The 19,009-nt window shown below is 35.2% G+C and overlaps 2 protein-coding genes across 3 annotated transcripts; one reads left to right on the top strand and one right to left on the bottom strand.

Annotated features, from left to right (window-relative positions):
- Positions 1-3,699: 3,699 nt before the first annotated feature.
- LOC103959465 (transcription factor MYB114-like) lies at positions 3,700-4,290 on the bottom strand. The gene is made up of 2 exons (XM_009371816.3): positions 4,161-4,290; positions 3,700-3,836 (listed from the first exon to the last, which is right to left on the bottom strand). The coding sequence occupies exons 1-2, from the start codon at positions 4,288-4,290 to the stop codon at positions 3,700-3,702; spliced, it is 267 nt and encodes an 88-aa protein (XP_009370091.2).
- A 5,688-nt stretch (positions 4,291-9,978) lies between these two features.
- Positions 9,979-13,498, top strand: LOC103959464. Of its 2 annotated transcripts, none has more exons than XM_048566289.1 (3): positions 9,979-10,563; positions 12,391-12,628; positions 13,084-13,498. In XM_048566289.1, exons 1-3 carry the CDS (start codon positions 10,261-10,263, stop codon positions 13,236-13,238), a joined length of 696 nt encoding a protein of 231 aa, XP_048422246.1. In that variant the 5' UTR covers positions 9,979-10,260; the 3' UTR covers positions 13,239-13,498. The 2 variants fall into 2 exon arrangements, with proteins under 2 accessions (XP_048422246.1, XP_009370090.2); XM_009371815.3 differs by having other exon boundaries at positions 9,989-10,554.
- Positions 13,499-19,009: the final 5,511 nt, after the last annotated feature.

The following is a 19,009-nucleotide window of genomic DNA, read 5'->3' as shown; positions in this document are numbered from 1 at the left end:
AGAATGTGGTGTGGGAATGGATTTCATTAATTTAGGGCCCAAATTGTAAATATATTTTATTAGTTTCAAATAAATAATAACAAATTTTTTTATTAAGTTTTGGGTTTGTATAAAAAATAATCTCTGAAATTAGCTCACTTGAGCAAGATGATATTTGAACTTGAAAATCGATCAATGTAGCCTTTAAAAATGGGTGTCGTGAATATATGTGATCATTCTGTTATGTATTGATGTGTCACAAATCTAATTAAAAATTATTATGTAGATTAAAAATATTTAAATAATGAATATATATATATATTTTTTTTGGTATAATAAAAACTTGAGAAAGAAGAAAAAAAGGAAGAGGAATTATCTCCTTCACCACTGATCCAACCTCTCTCCTCTCTCTCGCCTCTTCATTTTCTCTCCGGCTGACGAAGCTGTATTGGGCTGATCACCTTGAACAAATCGCCCTTGACAGCTTGTCACACTCTTTCATACCAGAGTGAGTTTCTCACCCTTGAATTTTTTCAGATTGAATTTGTATTTGACAAGTGTTCTTGTGGGTTGTCCTTCAGTTACTCCAAAGAAAACATTTTCTTGATAAGGTGGTGGATTTTGGGGAAACAAAAAAGAGAGGAAGGAAAAAAGATGGGTTCTTTAGATCTCAAACTCTAAAGCTTGTTTCTTTTTGTTGGGTTCGTTGTGCTCTGTGCTATCCCTTTTTATCATAACAAGGTGAGCTGCTGCAGTGGCGGAGGCAGAGACAGCGGCGGAGTCGAAGACATTGCCAAAGGCGGAGAAGAGAAGGAACTGAACCTGCCCTTTTCCAGCTCTTCTCCTTTGCAGTACGTTTGGCTGCTAATGATCTTCAGAAGCTTAGGGACCCTCGTGCACGGCTCCTCCATGCCGGTGTTCGTCCTCATATTTGACGAAATAGTTGACAGATTCGACAAAAACTAAATGAATTTGTAGAAATGACCGGCTAGAGGCAGAAATGGCATGTTGGATGTACACCGACTAGAGGCAGGTGAGTACTCAGCACCCTGAGGAAGAAGATGATGAACATCGTTTGGGTTGTGCAACCACGCAGATTCCACTCTTCTTTTTTTTTTTTTTTTTTTTTTTTCAAGTTTTTAATAATACAAAAAAATTTATGTATTCAGTATTTAAATTTCAACATAAAAATATTTAATTAGACTTATGAGACCAAATTATATGCCTCAGCAGCACATTACAAAATTTTTGATAAAATTGTGACGGAATGATCATAGTGATTTGCAACGTTCATTTTCAAAGACTACATCCATCGATTTTCAATTTTAAATATCATATTTACTATATATGTATATATCAAAAAAGTATATGTATTCAGTTAGCTTTCAATTGCAAACTTGATTCAGTTATTGCAGAACAAAATCAACAGAAAACCATTGTAGCAAAAGTTTACAACGACGACCGCATCCAATCGAGACTCAAACTGGTTGTTGGAAATTTTTATGTGATTTTTACAAATAAAGATATATATCAAGATTTTACAGATGTTTAATAAGGTGGGGAGCTTTTATTTATTGTATTTTTTTATAATCATACGACAATACTAAACTAGTACAATCGAGCAAAGATAGTAAGCAAGCTTGATGATACTAAAGAAGTGGAATCATTTTCTCTAGCTATTCGTCTTTTGAATGATCCCAAAGGTCCATGTTCAAGGAAAAATCACCTCTACTTTGTCCTACTTCAGGAAAAGTGACACATGATCTTGACGACCGTTGCATATCATCAAGCCAAAAACTTGTGAAGTGTTCTTCCTCTAACTGAAGGCTGGGACATGCAATTCTTTCAAAAGTATCCTCGTCTTCTAACAAGGTTTCCCACCAATCATTTCCATTCTTTGTCGATGACAACGTTTGTGATGGCGTACTTAAATCTTCTGCTGATTGAATATGGTCCAGAATTGGTTCTTTACTGTTCAAGTAATATGAACTTTGGATGAATTTCTGGGGTTGAGGTCTTATCACTATGGTCTTCCTCGTTTCTTGGAATTTATTTTTCATCGTTTTCACGCGAGAATCGATCCGCAATCGAGTGTTCCAATAATTTTTCACATCATTCGATGTTCTTCCTGGAAGTCTTCCAGCAATCAATGACCACCTGTGTAAGAAAAAAAAGAAAAAGAAACAAGAGGTTGTTAGATTGCATAAACATTTTTCTTCTCTAGAATTTAATGGAGTGAACTAATTCTAATACAAAAATTACATTTCTGCGTGTAATTATTACATAACAATATAGGTTGGTAAAGAATTAATTTAAGCTCTAAAATATAATAACTTTTTATTTTTTAACAAATAAAATATAATAACTTTAAGATAATTATTTGAACCCACTGCATATTGAGTTCAAACCATTTCTCATCCTACAACGCTTGGAATAAAAAAAAATTATTTGAATTCCTTTGGTAAGTTGAACTTAATTAATTATTTAACAAAAAAATTGTTAATTATTAGTCTTGGCTATATTGTCAAGCAGTTGATTGTACTATCAGGTGTTTAGTGTTGTATCTGATTAAAAATATTAACTATTATTTTATACTATATTTGGTATTATTCGAGGCACCAAATAAGGCAGACAGGAGAAGTACCGTTTAATGGGGTGTTTCTACACGGCGGTTAATATATTTTAAGAGACTATATATATCTTACACCCAAGATTGTCCAATTTTATTTTTCCTAAACAAAAATTACTGAAGAAGCTTTCTCTTTGTACGTCTATCATGCCCTATACAAACCGCCCGCTTTTTAGATTGTAATTTGTAAATCCCTCTTATACGCCTTCAGAAAGCTCATGGAATGCTGTTTTAATCCTCTATTAACATTTTGCGTCTATTTGTTACTAATTTGGCTTCAATCTCTTGGGACATGAAAATCTCTTACCCAAACATAGCGTAAAAGATCATGTTGACAGATTAGAATGGGATTAGACATGAAGGAAACTTCTTCCTTCTAATCTTATAACTTTGAGGAGATAGGGATGAACGAGTTTTCTTCATGAGTAATTCATATTTTACCTTCAAGTTGAAGGTATATTGAAAGTAGACAAGAACACTTTTCTTATTCATGGGGGTTGAAACAGGGATTAGACTTGAAGAAAAGTTCTCCCTTCTAATACACTATTTGTGGGGATAAATTTTCATCTATTCTAATCCAGGCTTCAATACCAAATGAGGCCGAATACAAAATCTTAAAGGTTTGTTGAGTCGAGTAGGGATGAAAAGCACGAAAATGGACTTTACTTGCAAAAATCATTAAGAAATATTTACCTTCTATAAGAAGCATTGTTTGAGTTGAACGTAATATTAGAGCATTAATTGACAATATGAGGAGTATTTCAATTACTTGTGAGTAAGTGCAATGTTTCTCTTCTCATCAATTTGGGACTCATCTCCAATACACCCCCTCACGTTTGGTAAATTTTCAAGTCAAACACGCAGACAATACAACCAGAGTAACGTGGAGCACGTGTGGCAATTGAGCTTCACACGTGCTCTGACACCATAAAAAAAAGTTGGAGTTCTACCATAAAACCAAGTGGCAGTATGAGAACTAGCCCAATTTACTTCTCATGTTAGGTCCCTTAATCTCTCATTATGAGATTCATTCTCAACAAGAAGTACAATAATGAGGACGATAGGAATTGAAAGAGACATTTATTCATTTATTAGTACCTGTTTCCTAAAAGCTTGTGAAGTCTAACTATAAGATCTACTTCATCCTCTGTAAAGTCTCCTCTCTTGATATTTGGCTTCAGATAGTTCAACCATCTTAGTCTGCAGCTCTTCCTGCACCTGTTTAAGCCTGAGTACATAATTCAAAGTTTATATAACATCTTTCTACGTGAACAATTATGTGAGGGACTAAGTCTCTCAACATGGCCCTCTTCACATATACAGAGGTCACTTCAGCCATATATGTAAACAACATATATTATGTGAGGTGAGAGCAGGTATGACCGTTATACAGTTAGCATGTTCTAAAGTATTAATAAAAATTAGAACATTCAATTTCTTGAAACCAATTAGCGAAAGGTCTTACATTGTATGATTGTAACACCAATGAAATGCTTACTAGCAATACACATATCCATCTTTCATAGTTAAATATACACATTAACATATATACCCGCTTTGTGAGGAACTTGGTGCCACTTTCCTTCCCCAAGAATCTCTATGCGCTGCCTCAGAAGATCATCTTCCTCTCGAGTCCAGGCACCTTTTCTCATCACACTCAAGTTAAAGTTATATCCCTCCATCTCTTATCTGCTAGCTAGCATCAAAGCTTAGCTTATCTTTTGCCTGCTAGCCACTTCGAAGACTCCAGAAAGCTACCTAGGTACCATTATGTATAAATAGAGTGTTTGCCATAACGTTAAAGCCATGGATACGATCGAACTAACTAAATCTTATACGGCCAGTGACGTGCATGTCTGATATCCACAGAAGCAAAAAGTGATGAGTTTAAAACATTTCAACAGTTGTTATTAGCTACCACCTTTGAAATATATCTTTTTAAATCTAATGGTCCCGAATGAAAGTTAAAACTAATATGACTAAAGATAAACTACTAGATGATGTGGCAATTACATGGAAATAAAAAGACTTTATTCAATTAAAACATTTTAAGCAACAATATCAGGTTAGTGAAACGTAAACTTTCCAGCCTCCATCTTCCTCTAACCCCCTAGGCCATTGTTAACTAAGATGACAAGACTAAATCATCCATGGTGGGTATATCAATCTTGATCGTTCCCTACAACCTAACTGACCCTGTCACTATCTTCTTCCTTCTCTCTCCTCCCTTGAATCATCCTCAGTATCAATAGTGTATTTTCATGGGTTGTCTGCAATTGCAGGTCATGGGAAGCAAGCAATACATAGTGGCTGAAGAAAAAGAGGGGATTAAAAGATAGTTTCAGAGAACTCTTGCCCCATTATTAAAGAAGTCCATTTTTTTTTCAATCAGTGAAGATGCCCCGATGGTGCTTCTAAGCCTAGAAACAGAATCTTGATATCCGAAATAAAATCAAATTTTCATAGAAAAGGATGAGGTTTTAAAACCTTAAATTAATTCGCATTAAATTCTTAAGCATGTCCTTGATTGACAAGAAAGCTTTTCAATGGCTTGTTAATTAGCTTTCATCCAAGGCATTGTAGACCTCGAAGAGATTTCACGTTTTTGTGTTATTAGGGCTCAAAGTCTGATAGTTTGTTTTCACGATTACAGCTAGCTAGGGTTTTTGCCTTTTTTAAATTTATTTTTAATTTTCCAGATTTTATGTTTTTCAGTTTTGTTTTTATCATTAATATTAGTTTTTTTTTCTTTCAAATATCATTAATATTAGTTAAAATCCACATAAGTATCCATATCATTTAATGAATAAATAAGAATTGTTGGATGTTATAAAATCTAAAGGCTACAAAGAAGAGTAAAAATATTTGTAAAACTATTTGTCCCTTGATCCTATCCCTATATATATATATATATATATAACAAAGAAAAGCTAACATTTATGCATGAGACCTACTACAACTCTTGAAGTAAAACTCAAATTTTAGGTTCTAAACCTACCCTAACTTGCTCCAACCCTAGGGCGAAATATGAGTTTTAATCCAAACCCATTTTTGGGGCAAATTCATGCCATAATTCTCCATAATTCTCCATAATTCTCCCCTGAGTTAGTGAGCTGGTCCAAATTTAAATACAACGGCTAAAAGAATTAAAAAAAAAAAAAAATTCTTTCATGTGTTTCAAATTCTTTCATAATGTTCTACGAGTTTCATGGTTTCACTTTAGTGATTGTTCAATATTTATCGGAATCTGAATATTTTTAGGTTACAATGTTCATAAAATTAAATTATGATAGTCTACATATTTTTTGTTTAGTTTTTTTTTAAGTTACTTTAAGAAAAAAAATTACCCTAAATTCATTGTTTAATAATCTCGGGCTAAAATTTCGGTTTCTGGATTAAAAATTTTAGGTTTAACCTAAGGGTTGGAGATGGTTTGACAAAGAGAAGTCAATTTTCTAGGGCATAAAATTATATAGCTGTAATATTTGAAGAAAGTTGGGGTTCCAATATAAAACTAATTGGTAATATGAGGATTATGCCAACTTACTTATAAAGTCATGCAAGACCCCTTCTCTCATCAATGTGGGATTCATTCTTGACACGCTCCTTCACATGTGACGAATTTTCAAGCCTAAGACGTGGACAACACAAAAGGGGCGACGTGGAGTGCATGTAGCCGGCATGCTTCACACTAAGACAACATGCTCTGATACGATGAAGAAAGTTGATGTTCTACCATAAAACCGATTGGCAATATGAGGAGTAACACAACTTACTTATAAATCCATGCAAAGTCTCATATCTCATCAATGGGAGATTCATGCTCAACAATATTAAGGTTCAAATAAATGGTACCGGTACTATTTTCTTATGAAAATATTATTAGAAAATTCAAGACAATTATGAAAATATTATTTGAAACATTACTATGGTTACCCTTGATTGAGCACTAATTTTCTTATGACGAAAGAAGTTTCAAGTTCAATTATTGCTACTCTCTATAATTTGTTTAAAAAACAAATAAAAATCTAGAACTTTTAATTTCAGTTTAATGTTAACTAACATACCTGATCAAGAATCAATTAGGATAATCACAATTTATATACCACATACAATAAAAATCCTGAAAGATAAAAATTATTTACATAAACTTCAAAGTTATTAACATTATGCGAAAGTGCGATGAGTAGGAAAAGAAGAGAGTGATATTCCACAGTGGGTCTTATGTGTGAAAGCGAATCAATCACAACGATTGTTTACATGAAGAAACTAACCTAATATGATGTTACAGTTAAGTACGTAGTACTGCATGTCACCTATATGTGATAGAAAATTAAATAATAATATGAAAGTGATTGTCCAAAAAGTAGACCCATGCACTGTTTAGTAATCAGTGTCCTCTATCCGATCATTTTCAATTTCGATCTTATACTATAATTGTTTCGTAACTCGGATTGAAAAAACTCAGTTTGAAATTGGGACCACGATTTGCTGGATCGATCAGTAGAGTGAGTATCCTCCATTGATTCGATCGTTTTCAGTTTCGATCTTGTACTATATTTGTTTTGTTCATTTAATACAGAGTAAATAGTCTTAACCTCTCGCTTGAAATTTTGGGACCACGATTTGCTCGATCGATCAGTAGAGTTCTTACTTTGTAATTTACTAATTTTGGCTTATCATTTTGGTCATAGCATTGCCTATGATTTCGCGTCATACGAAGATAAAAAAAACCTCTTGCTACCTGTTCCAATAATAAAAGCAATTTAAATAAGTAAAATTTAATGACGTCTAGTTTTTATTTGGTTAGCATCGCATCTCCAACTAGGGATGGGCAAAATACCCGCGGTTATGGAACTTCACGGTTATGGGTAATCATTTAAATAAATAAACAGTTACCAATGAAATTTAAATGGGTGGTTATGGGTATTAACCGCGGTTATAAACGGGTAACCGTTTATCCATTTATTTTATATATGTAAAATTAACACAAACCATGTTCTCGGTCCAATAATACTTAGCACCCAATAAATTAGCAAGGAATTCATCAGTCCTTCTCTCAATAACACTGCTGCAGGAATGATGCTTCTCATCCGCAATGAATTCGCCAAATTAATTTAAAGGGAGACTTTGGATGCAGTCTTTAACTATAAATATTCTTTGATTCAAAATCATAAAAATAAAAAAAATAATAATAAAAAAAAATATCTTAATAACATTAGTAAATTTCTTCAATTAAACTTGACATGGATACATTTTACAATCAAAGAAAAAAGAGTGTACCCATATAAGTTTAAAAATGGATTAAAAAAAAAAATTGAATAGCTGTTATATAAAAAAAAATGGTACATTTTACATATAACAAAATAAAAAATTTTTACATGAATAGGTACATATTGTGACATCCCACATCATCCAGGGGTGTGATCCTTAAATGTATATTCACATCTCTACCTAGCACAAGGCCTTTTGGGAGCTCACTGGCTTCGGGTTCCGTAGGAACTCCGAAGTTAAGCGAGAAGGGGGCTAGAGCAATCCCATGATGGGTGATCCACTGGGAAGTTGCTCGTGAGTTCCCAAAAACAAAACCGTAAGGGAATGGTAAGCCCAAAGCGGACAATATTGTGCTACGGTGGTGGAGCGGGCCAGGGAAGTGATCCCGCCCAGGCCGGGATGTGACAATTTGGTATCAGAGCCTAACCCTTTTCGCGTGTGTGCTGACGAGGACGTCGGGCCCCTAAGGGGGGTGGATTGTGACATCCCACATCGCCCAGGGGTGTGATCCTTAAATGTATATTCCCATCCCTACTTAGCATGAGGCCTTTTGGGAGCTCATTGGCTTCGGGTTCCGTAGGAACTCCGAAGTTAAGCGAGAAGGGGGCTAGAGCAATCCCATGATGGGTGACCCACTGGGAAGTTGCTCGTGAGTTCCCAAACACAAAACCGTGAGGGAATGGTAAGCCCAAAGCGGACAATATCGTGCTACAGTGGTGGAGCGAGGTCGGGAAGTGATCCGACCCGCGCCGGGATGTGACACATATAATTAGCATGGGTGCATTTAGCAAAAATAAAAAGTACAAATAAAAAAAATATATATGGGTACAAATACAAATAAACTTTAAAAAATATGGGCACAAAAAGAAATTAATATATGGGTACAAATTAAAACTGAAAAGAAAATTGGTACAAATTAAAAAGAATTACAAATTAAAAATGGGTACAAACTAAAACTGAAAATATATGATAAAAAATTTAGTCATAAATATAAATATACTAATTGTAACATTTTTAACATTAATACCCAATGACCTTGATAAAAAATTGAAAAGGAATAGGATTTTAATCAATGGAATAGCAAAAGGAAGGATGAGAACCTAATTTCCCCTAACTTATATTTCTTGCAGGTAACCGTGAAATTGATTGAAATGTCTTCAAAACAATTTTCGTAACCCAATAATACTTAGTAAATATTATATTATCTTCACTGGTAATAGTTAAAATTATCGTATGTAAACTATTATTTCAATTATTGGAATGGTATAAGGACTTAAAAAATTAAAATACGGAAATGTATGATGAATGTACCTATAACGGTGTTTAATTGTCCAAAAAAAAAAAAAAAAAAAAAAAAAGAAGAAGAAGATAAACGGGTTAAAAAGGGTAAATGGGTCAACGTGTATTAAACGGTTATGGTTAAATAGGTATGCGGTTACGGTTAAAAAGGGTATTAAACGGTTACGGTTAAATAGGTATGCGGTTATAAGTATTGTTAACCGTTTATAAACGGTTATGGGTATAAGTATAACCGTTTAGACAATTACCCAAAAGGTAAACGGTTATGCAGGTATGAGCATAAATAGTTATGGGTAAATAACCGCGGTTACCCGCCTGCCATAACCGTTGCCCATCCCTATCTCCAACTGTCGCATCGCATCTCGCATCTGCATCTGCATCGCAACTCGCGTCTACATCTGAATATAGCCACCTAGTCTGCTTAGGCCCTATGTTGATGCTAGCCCTCATCTCGCCGTCCAACTACCGTCTAGCATTTTTAGAACCTTGTATAGTACTACAAAGGCAGGTAGCTAGCTAGCTAAGTTTTAACTTTAGTTGGTAGGGCGAAGACAGTAAATATTTAGGCTTTACTGAAAAGCTTTAGGAGACGGGAGAATGTAGTAGGGCAAGAATAAATATGTCGGGCAAGGTTTTGGCGCCTAGAAGAAAATTGTAACTAATCAGGGCATTAAAGTGATTGTCATGTAGTGAAGCTTAGGGTAAGTGGATATAAATAGTGTTTGAAATCTATTCACTACTATTTGGCTTGTAAGATTATATTAAACAGGTCAATAGCTACTCGGATCAGTAGAACTCCTCTTTCGGTCATTCGTTACGATTGCGTAGAAAACTATGATTGGGACTTGGGAGTTGTCTAGAACCACCTTCTATGTTCACCCATAAAGGGGCACAACTGTCCTTTTCATAAAGAAAACTAAATAAGCCCGGTAATTTCTGACCGTTGGGCCTTCCGTCGAGTCCACCACCTGGACCCATAATCATCATCAGAAACAGTATTATTCCCACTGCCAAATTCGCTAATCGCCTTATCAGATTTGCTCAGTCCTTGCTCACTCAACCGTCCGTTAAGTCCCCCAATGGCGGAGCCGTACGGAACCAACGGCGGAGTCCACGTGGACGTTACCGACAACGACGGCGAGATCCACACCAACCGGGAGGAGACTCTCTACGGCATCTTCCACCGTCTGATTGTTGAGATCCTCTTCCCCGGCTCCACCAGTGCCGGTGCTGCTGCTCCGCTGTTTCAACGGATCAAAACCTCTCTAGCCAAGAACGGTCCGTTGCTTCACGAAGCTTCCAGAAACAGTGGGCGAAACGTTCTTCTCTGGACTCGGAGGGGGAGCCCTCTCCGTGCACTGCTAGTCATCTCTGTGAGTATTGTCGGTGATCTTAGCTTTTGAATTAGTTGTACCTTGTGCTTTGATTACTTGTACATTGCAATCTAGGAAAGATGGAGTTTATTTATTTATTTTTTGTTTCCAGAGCTCTGTGTGCTTATGAAGGTTGTACATTATGCATTTGGGCTTTGTACATTGATATAAAAGCAACACAATTTTTTTAGCTCTGGAAGTAACATTTTGTTTGTTTTAATGAAAATTCTTTTATGTTCCGGTGTATGTTACGCACGATGTGCATCAAAGGGATTGAATGGCCAAGGTTCTCGGTGTATAGTATGCTCCGGTGCATTCTAGAAAATCCTGTAGTTGAGAAGAAGGAAAAGACGACGAAACCCTTTTTTCTTTCTTTGTCACCCCGGATACGCTTAAAAAAAAAAAAAAGGTTGATAACTATGGTGGCGGAATTCATCCACATCAAAATTTTTGCGGGTTATAAATTTAATCGAATAGAGGGTCAATTCATCAATGGGACACAAGGAAAAGCTCATAATTTGGAGTCCCACTGGGCATTCTGCACGACATTTCGTTCACATTGTATGAAGGTGGCTTACAAGGAAATCAGGGACAGATGTAGGAGTGGTACTTATTAGTGTCTTTCTTCCCATTGGTCTGTGATGTGTACAAATGAATGTGAATGTCTCGATTATCCGCTGCTTCATTGTCCCATTGCATTGACCTTGTATATTGTGGGGGTGGCCAAGTTTGTTATTGGATGGAAAAGGAACTAAAGAGCAAGTTGCTTGTTGAAGGGCTGGCATTGCAGACTTCCATTCAGGGATTTAACAACTGTAGAAAATATAGAATCTGTGGTACACGATGATTGCAGACGAATATAGTGCTTTGGGAACCTTAACCTTTTCCTTAGAGATGCCAGGTTCGGATCTCATTTGCTTAGGATGGCGGTTAATGACAGAAAAAGGAGAGGAAAGAGGCATTACAAGGGTATTCACAGGGACTGAAGTGTCATAAGAAGCTAAAGATGAAACAGTTGATAAATCTTCCATAAGAACTGCACGTAAAATAGAGGAAGAAGAATTAGAAGAACAAGACGAAACATAAGGTAGAATAGAAGTCGAAGAAGGTATTGTTGTTAGAACAATTCAAGGAAATTCAAAGAAGTGAATACTTTGTTGGGGAAAAAGTTACCTGTAAGGATATCCCTTGTTCATTATGTGCTCAGTCTGGATCAACTTACGGAGAGATTTCCCGAAGCTTTGGCTTCTGCTAGATTTCTTTTTGCACTCCAAGTTTGCGGGGGCATGATAGACAACAGAGTTCACAGTACAGTTGTAACACTAGATGATAGCTCAATTATGTGTGAGTCTTAGACTTTTAGTTGCAGTTGTAAAGAGAGTTTGTCTGGTAGTTGTGATTACCTATTCTTGTGAATGATAAATCTGTTTCCTTCATCAGATAAATTCGTGTGATATAGCTTCTTAGTTGTTTGGTATATGTTGAGTGAGGATAATTTATTTTTTATGCCTGCTTTTGGGCGCAATTTTCTATATCATGGAAGCAAGACATTTTATGTTATGCATATTATTCCTTGTAGGATCTTATTGATATTCCTCTTCATGTTTAATGAGTCTTCATGAATAATAACTAATCACCACAGAAAATGTACTTACCCTCAAATTCTTTGTCCTATTGTTCTTGGTTTTTTCAATTAATTTTATTAGATCCATTCTAATTTTTCACTTGCTGTGATTCCAACAAGTCTAATTTTTAAATGTAAGTGCTGATATTGATTGATATATATAGATTGATTCAAGTCGACACTTGAGTTAACAACTGACTCTTTTGATGCAGGTTGGCACGATTACTCTTCTTGCCTTGACAGGGTTGCTTGTCTTCACGCTTTTCTTCGCGGCAGCAACTTTCAATGCCGTTGCTATCTCTCTCCTACTTTCTCTGGCAGCTGCAGGAGGATTCTTGGCCATTTTCTTTGCCTGTGTAACAGTGATATACATTGGAGCGTTATCAGTGGCTCTTTTTGTTATTTCCGCCACAACAATATCTGCAATTGGAGCTGTTCTGATAGCTACAGGTAGGGCTAGTTAACCAATTAACCATTACTTCTCCTACCTCTTTTTAGTTTTTAATACCTAACCCCTACATATCTAAGGACAACCTTATTGTCTAAAAGTGTTATATAACCAGAAGTATCGCATTTACGACTATATTGATGGTAGGTTTCTAAATTTTCAACCATTATACTTGTCAGGCCTACACATATGGATGAAAATTACTTATCAGGCCTACACATATGGATGCAAAAAGTAGTTAGTTTATCTACTTGAGAAGGACCAATTGACTGACTTTGTTTTGTTTCTGTTGAAGTGTTTGCGTGCCCCTTGTTACCGATTTCCCTGGCTTCAGATCAGTTCATGTCCTGTATAATACAATTTATTGATGGCTGATGGATCTATATTTTGAATTGTCTCTAATTCCACTTCCTATTGAGTCAAGGTTCTTATCATTTTTCTTTGTTCCCCTAACTAGGTTGGATTGGATTCTTTTGGATCATGTGGCTGGCAACAACGAAATCTCTAGGCCTTGCTAAGCAATCGTTGAATGTGACTGGTTCGGTGATTTCAGCTTACTCTTACGGTAGGCATGCTCGCCATCATTCAGCGATAGGTAAAGCTTCCAATTGAAGATTAATAAAAAGAAATTGTCCGATTGAAGCATATGCCAGGTTTCTAGGCCCTTCCTGAGATCTATGACAACGTCGTTTCTTATCTGCAGTTTGATACATATTTGTTGGACTACTATTAAGGCAAGATAGGCCAGCTATTGTATAGGTTTTACCTAGTTTGTCTATTTTCTTGTCCATATGCAACTACCATGTATTGGCCGATTTTGTATAATTAAACGCAGCCACTCTTCCCTCGAGGAGTTGTGATCTGTTGACGAACTTCACGTATATAGCAATCTGCAGCTTGGGTCGTTTATTGCTCGTATAATGCTGTATCGTTCTCTTTTTGGTCTGTACATGTATGAACAGGCTGTGTTAGCAGCACTGGGTATCATTTGTTTGGATTCCAGTTAACCAGTCCATGTGGTATACTGCTCATGCTCCGGGTACATGGAAAAATCTCGCATGGAGATGAACACTGAGACTAGTCAATCAGACAATCACACCTAGCATTTCTGACTGACTTGTTTAGATATCAATTAGTTACAAAACAACAAATCTTGATACCCAAGAAATCTCGTCCAATAAATAAGCCGCAAACAAAACCCTTTCTGAAACTTAACTTTTCTCACTGCACCGTGGATGTCTTCCCCACTTTGTCTTCTAGGCCCTCCAGAGCTCCAGCAGCCTGACTCCTCCACAAACTACCAAACCCCGATCAGGTTCACCACCTGTAAATGCCACCGTTGATGTCTTCCCCGCTTTGTGTTCCCAATGAGTCAAGGTTCTTACACTCTGCCATCACACAAACTTTAGGTGACGGAGGGTTTAATTGTTGCGCCAGAGGTGTCGGGATTGGTTATATAGGTTCAAATAAAACTTCCCTTTCTATTTTCATTAACTTGAGGTTATAGTTTAGTAAGTGCATTGTTGACTTCAAAACTCTGGATGGAAAGGAAATTAATGAGATTTAAACATAAGGTTTTGAATCATTTGACATTAAAATCTTACTAGAATTGGAGGATGCAAAAATATTGGGCATAAATGTGTGCATGAACCTAATATTATATTTCTTAACTAAGATATGCTCCTAATTTTATAAATACCATCACCATCTCAAAGCCATGTAGCATTATAATCAGTAGAAATCGAAAGTAAAATGGCCTGTGGTTATCTCTCTCTCATTACCAAGAATTTAATCGTTGCAGTAGCCATAGTCATCATCTTCTTTTCACTCGGTATGTAGTCGATATATATGTTTGACCTTTAATTTCTTGCATTTTTGTTAAGCACCAAATTAAATTCCTGTTAATTATTTTGATGTTTTCAATTGTTTTTCAGTAAGCGCTGAAATAATATGCCAGGGATATTGTGAAGATATTGCTTGTTGCAATGCCTTTTTGCACGAGAGATGGTTATAAGGGAGGAAAATGCTATCCACCATTTAGCCAATTTAATTTGTTGTTGTGAAAAATAATAGTGGCCTTGTGTATTGAGGGATGGGCAGGGACAGGGTAGAAGGAATCCCATTATAATTTCTGTTGTTGTAATAAACTCCCTTTGAATAAAACTAATGATTATTCTATAACGTCTTCTTGTTTTAATTATTTTCTTCTTTAAAAGAGGTATTCGGTTCGATTTTTGCCAAATGCGAATTTAAATCACGTTATTGGTAGCCCATTGTAAGGCTAAGCCCACACTTTCTCTCTCCCTTAATGCAGATAATATCATTTGTTAAAAAAAAAAAAAAAAGTTCTTTGATAACGATATGCATTCCATTATAATTTATGTTGTTGTGTTGTAATAAACTCCCTTTGAATAAAACTAATGATTATTCTATAACGTCTTCTTGTTTTAATTATTTTCTTCTTTAAGAGAGGTATTCGGTTTGATTTTCGCCAAATACGAATTTAAACCACATTATTGGTAGTCCATTGTGAGGCTAAGCCCACACTCTCACTCCCTTAATGCAGATAATATCGTTTGTTCAAAAAAAAAAAAAGTTCTTTGATAACAATATTCATTCCATTATAATTTATCTTGTTGTGTTGTAATAAACTCCCTTTGAATAAAACTCTTACTTTAGTTCTTTTTTTTTTTTTTTTTTTTGATACAACGATATTCTACCTTAAGAGGTGAGATATATAATATTCTACTCCAATGGGTGGATATATTCTACTCTAATATCTTTTTATTTTAGCTTTATCTATCAAAGTATGCACCTTATGATCATGTTTGAGTTTACCAATGACATGGTCACTAAGCCATAAGCAATAATGAGAAAAATAAGAGATAATGGATGTGACCTTGTACTAAAGAATGCTTCCATATTATGATAATTAAACAAGATATTGTTGTACATGATAAATTAAACCAAGTTGTTAAGAGTAGTGTGCTCACCTCTTGCACCATAGTTTAAATTTGTTGGAAAACATAAAAGAAAGTATTTTATAGATTTTATTTAACTAGGATTTGATTTGATTTCGTTTGGGTCTCCTTGTCTTGTGGACAAAGATTTGATTTTACTTATTTCCTGTTATGGCTCCTTTGTAATCATATAAAAATCCCTTATGAAAAATAATAAAGTATTATGAAGTTTGTGAGGTTATTAGAGAACTCTCAATTTACCAAAACTCTTTATTTTTCAACTTGGCATCAAACCAGAGTTCGATTCTTGGTCGAAATTTGTTGTGAGCACTTCCATGTGGGTGCACAAAGTTAATTTGCTTCATGCACAACTAGGGCATGAACTTAAGGGTGAAGGTTATCTACAATTTTTCAGAAGAAGAATTGCCTCCGTCGTGAAAGAAGATTAAGGAAAAATTTGGAATGAAAAGGTACGACAGATAAAATGTTGTTGTCAAAACTCAGACAGAGTCTTGATAGGTTTAAACACGTATTAGCCAGATTGTTGTTTTCAGACTTAGTGCCATGAATGATTCCAGAGAAAGAAAGAATAGGCTTGCCATTGTTGGAGGGTGCCAACAGACATTGTTTGTGTTTGAATATGTGAAGATGTGCGTTAATCTGACATCTTAACTAAATGATTGTGCACCAGGTGAGATGTTAGATTGATTAAGTTCTTTTATGTGCCTAGATCTAATAAGGACTTAAAATTCAGTGTAACTTCATGGATACTTGCCTAAAAAGTGAATGAAAGTGAAATAGAAACTAAAATGGGGAGCATAATATAATCCTTTCATTGATGGAGCCAAGATTACAAACATTCACAAAAGTAAAATCTATGCCTTGTAAAGGAAATCTGGGTGGTTGGAATTGCTTATCAACCAAATCATACCATGAGGTGGCATAGTTGAAAATTTTTTAGGTCTTAGTGATCTTAGGCAGTGTTTTTGCTTTGAAAGAAGGCTTTGAGGTTGTAGCTGAAGAGCTAAGATAGTTTTGCTGAAGAGTAATTGGGTTTGTGCTAAAAAGTAGTTAGGTTGATTGAAGAATCCTTCATGGTTTTGTTTAATTGTAGAGATTGTATTTGATGAATGTCCTAAAATTGAGGCATCTGGCTCCATTTATAAGCAAGGGATAGAGAGCATATTTTCAAAGGCAGGGAAAGAAAAGAAAGAAAGGAGAAGAAGAAAGAGAAAGCTGCACAACCTGTTTTAATAAACAGGATTTTGCTTGACAAAATGGTTTGTTGGGCAATGACGAAAACATGTTGAGCAAATGAAGTTTCGGTGGTTTTTTTGACAAGTCATTGTTACACTTTGCTCAATGAACCTTATAGTTTAACCGATGAAACACATAGTCGGCAAGGTCACATAAGTGGTGTAAACTTGCAAGTGCACAAGAATATCGGAATATAATGGCTTACAAGTCCAAGTGTCGTTCCCACGAAGATTCTTACTTAATCAATATTTGATAACCTAAAGAAAATCTAATGAAACAAACACCACTTATACTCAATCTAAACTAAAGATTTCAATGAAATTGTAGAGAATTGTTTTGAATATTTGATTTTTAAGCAAACGAAAACAATATTAAAAAGAAAAGTAAACAGAAAGTACTATGGGATAATAACGTTGAAAATTGAGATTTGACAAACAATGGTGAAAATCTAGGGATTCAAAATCAACCACAAGCAATCTAGTTTAGGTTTCAATGCATTGAATAGATCTTTTGATTCTTTAGATGGTAATTCCCATATCTAAGTTGTCAGGCACATTAGACCACAGTTTTCCTTAAGTGAATGATTTTCTCCTAGTTCAGGCAGAGGTCATATATCCTAACATCCAGTCTATCTTGGTTATGGCATAAATTTAATAAGTAGGACTCTTTACACTCTAGAAAACAAGGGAACCAAGCAAACCATTATTCTTTGTCAAGCAATAATGTAATTTACCACACCTAACCACAAGAAGCTAATTGACTTATATTGCAAGTTTAGCCTCAAATTCATCTTCCAATCTTACTAGATGCAAAGTCCTAAGGTGATCAATCAGAGAACTCAAATAAAAAGTAACTATTCAAACAGTGATTAAGCATTCATCTGAAAGAAACTAGAAATCTAATCAATAACATTAAAAACCATAAACATCCATGCTAGGGCATCATCCTAATCCTAGAAAAAGAGTTTAGTTACTCATAGAATATGAAAACATAATTACAAATCTTAAAAACATGAAAAACTTTCGAACGATGAAAATGGATAGGATAGATGGTTGGCGGCTGTGACCTTTCCTTTTCTCCTTGAACTCGAAAATCACATTCCCCCAAATCTGGTCCCCCAAAAGTCCTTTTTGTCTTCCTTCTTTTTGTCTTGAATAAATGTTGAAATCCTTACTTGAATAAGACTCTTTAATTCTATTCTTACTTGGATTGGTATATTGATGATGTGGTGCACCAAACTAGTAAATATATTAACTATAAACCTTTTAGGATAATGTTGAACTCTTCTAATAGCTCTCCTTTTGCTTTGCACGTTTCCTTTGATTAAAATTTGTAAATCTGAAATCTTTTTGCAAATCCCATGTAAGCATTGCTGGCAGAAGTCTAGTATAAGAATCACTATAACGTCTTCTAGGAAACTTGGAATCATGAACCTTAAAATTCCTCTGAAAGCTAACTTCCATATCTTTCTAATGGTACAAGGCTCAACAGTTGGTTCATTATGAGGAATTACAGTTTAATCCATAAAGTTGTCTGAACTACACAAAAGCTTCTGCTTCCATCATGCTAAACTCATTTCTATCGCAAAAGTGCTCATTTTTCTTCTTTCTTCATCTTCACTCTTCAAATCTAAGAAAAACATTAAACTAAGTGAAACAAACTAAATTCACTAAAAAACATAACAAGAATCTAAACTAAAGTGCATGAGAATGTATGTAATTATAGTTATATCAATAAGCTGACGTACTGAATTTTCTTTGTGCAAGATACCACGTAATAAACGCTAAAGTTTTTCCTTGGAGCCAAAACATTGCCAAACAAAAATACTTTGTCTAGCAAATTGTTTTTGTTGCTTAGCCTCTAAAAATAAAAACTTAAACGTTGACCACTTTTGCCCGATTAAATCTTTTTTTTCTTCAGGTAAAGTTTGTTTGCCTAACCAAATAAGGTTCATCGGGCAAATGATAATTTTTGGTAGTGGAGGGATTTGAATTTTTGGATTTGAATGATGGATAGTTAGGTTGAATGAAAGGAAGAGAAAATTTAAGGAAATGAGTTAATGTAATGGCATTCGTTGCCAAATTTGGTTGTGCTATAACTTTTGTGCGCCTCTTAGTCGAGATACACAAGTTCCTTTTCTATGAGTTGGTATATATTAGGATACCC

This window comes from the organism of the source record quoted next, unplaced genomic scaffold (genome assembly GCF_019419815.1).
Source record: "Pyrus x bretschneideri cultivar Hongxiangsu unplaced genomic scaffold, Pyrus_bretschneideri_v1 Contig41, whole genome shotgun sequence".
NCBI lineage: Eukaryota > Viridiplantae > Streptophyta > Magnoliopsida > Rosales > Rosaceae > Pyrus > Pyrus x bretschneideri.
Note: the sequence above shows the minus strand (reverse complement) of the source record. Positions and strands in the feature narration are given on the sequence as shown.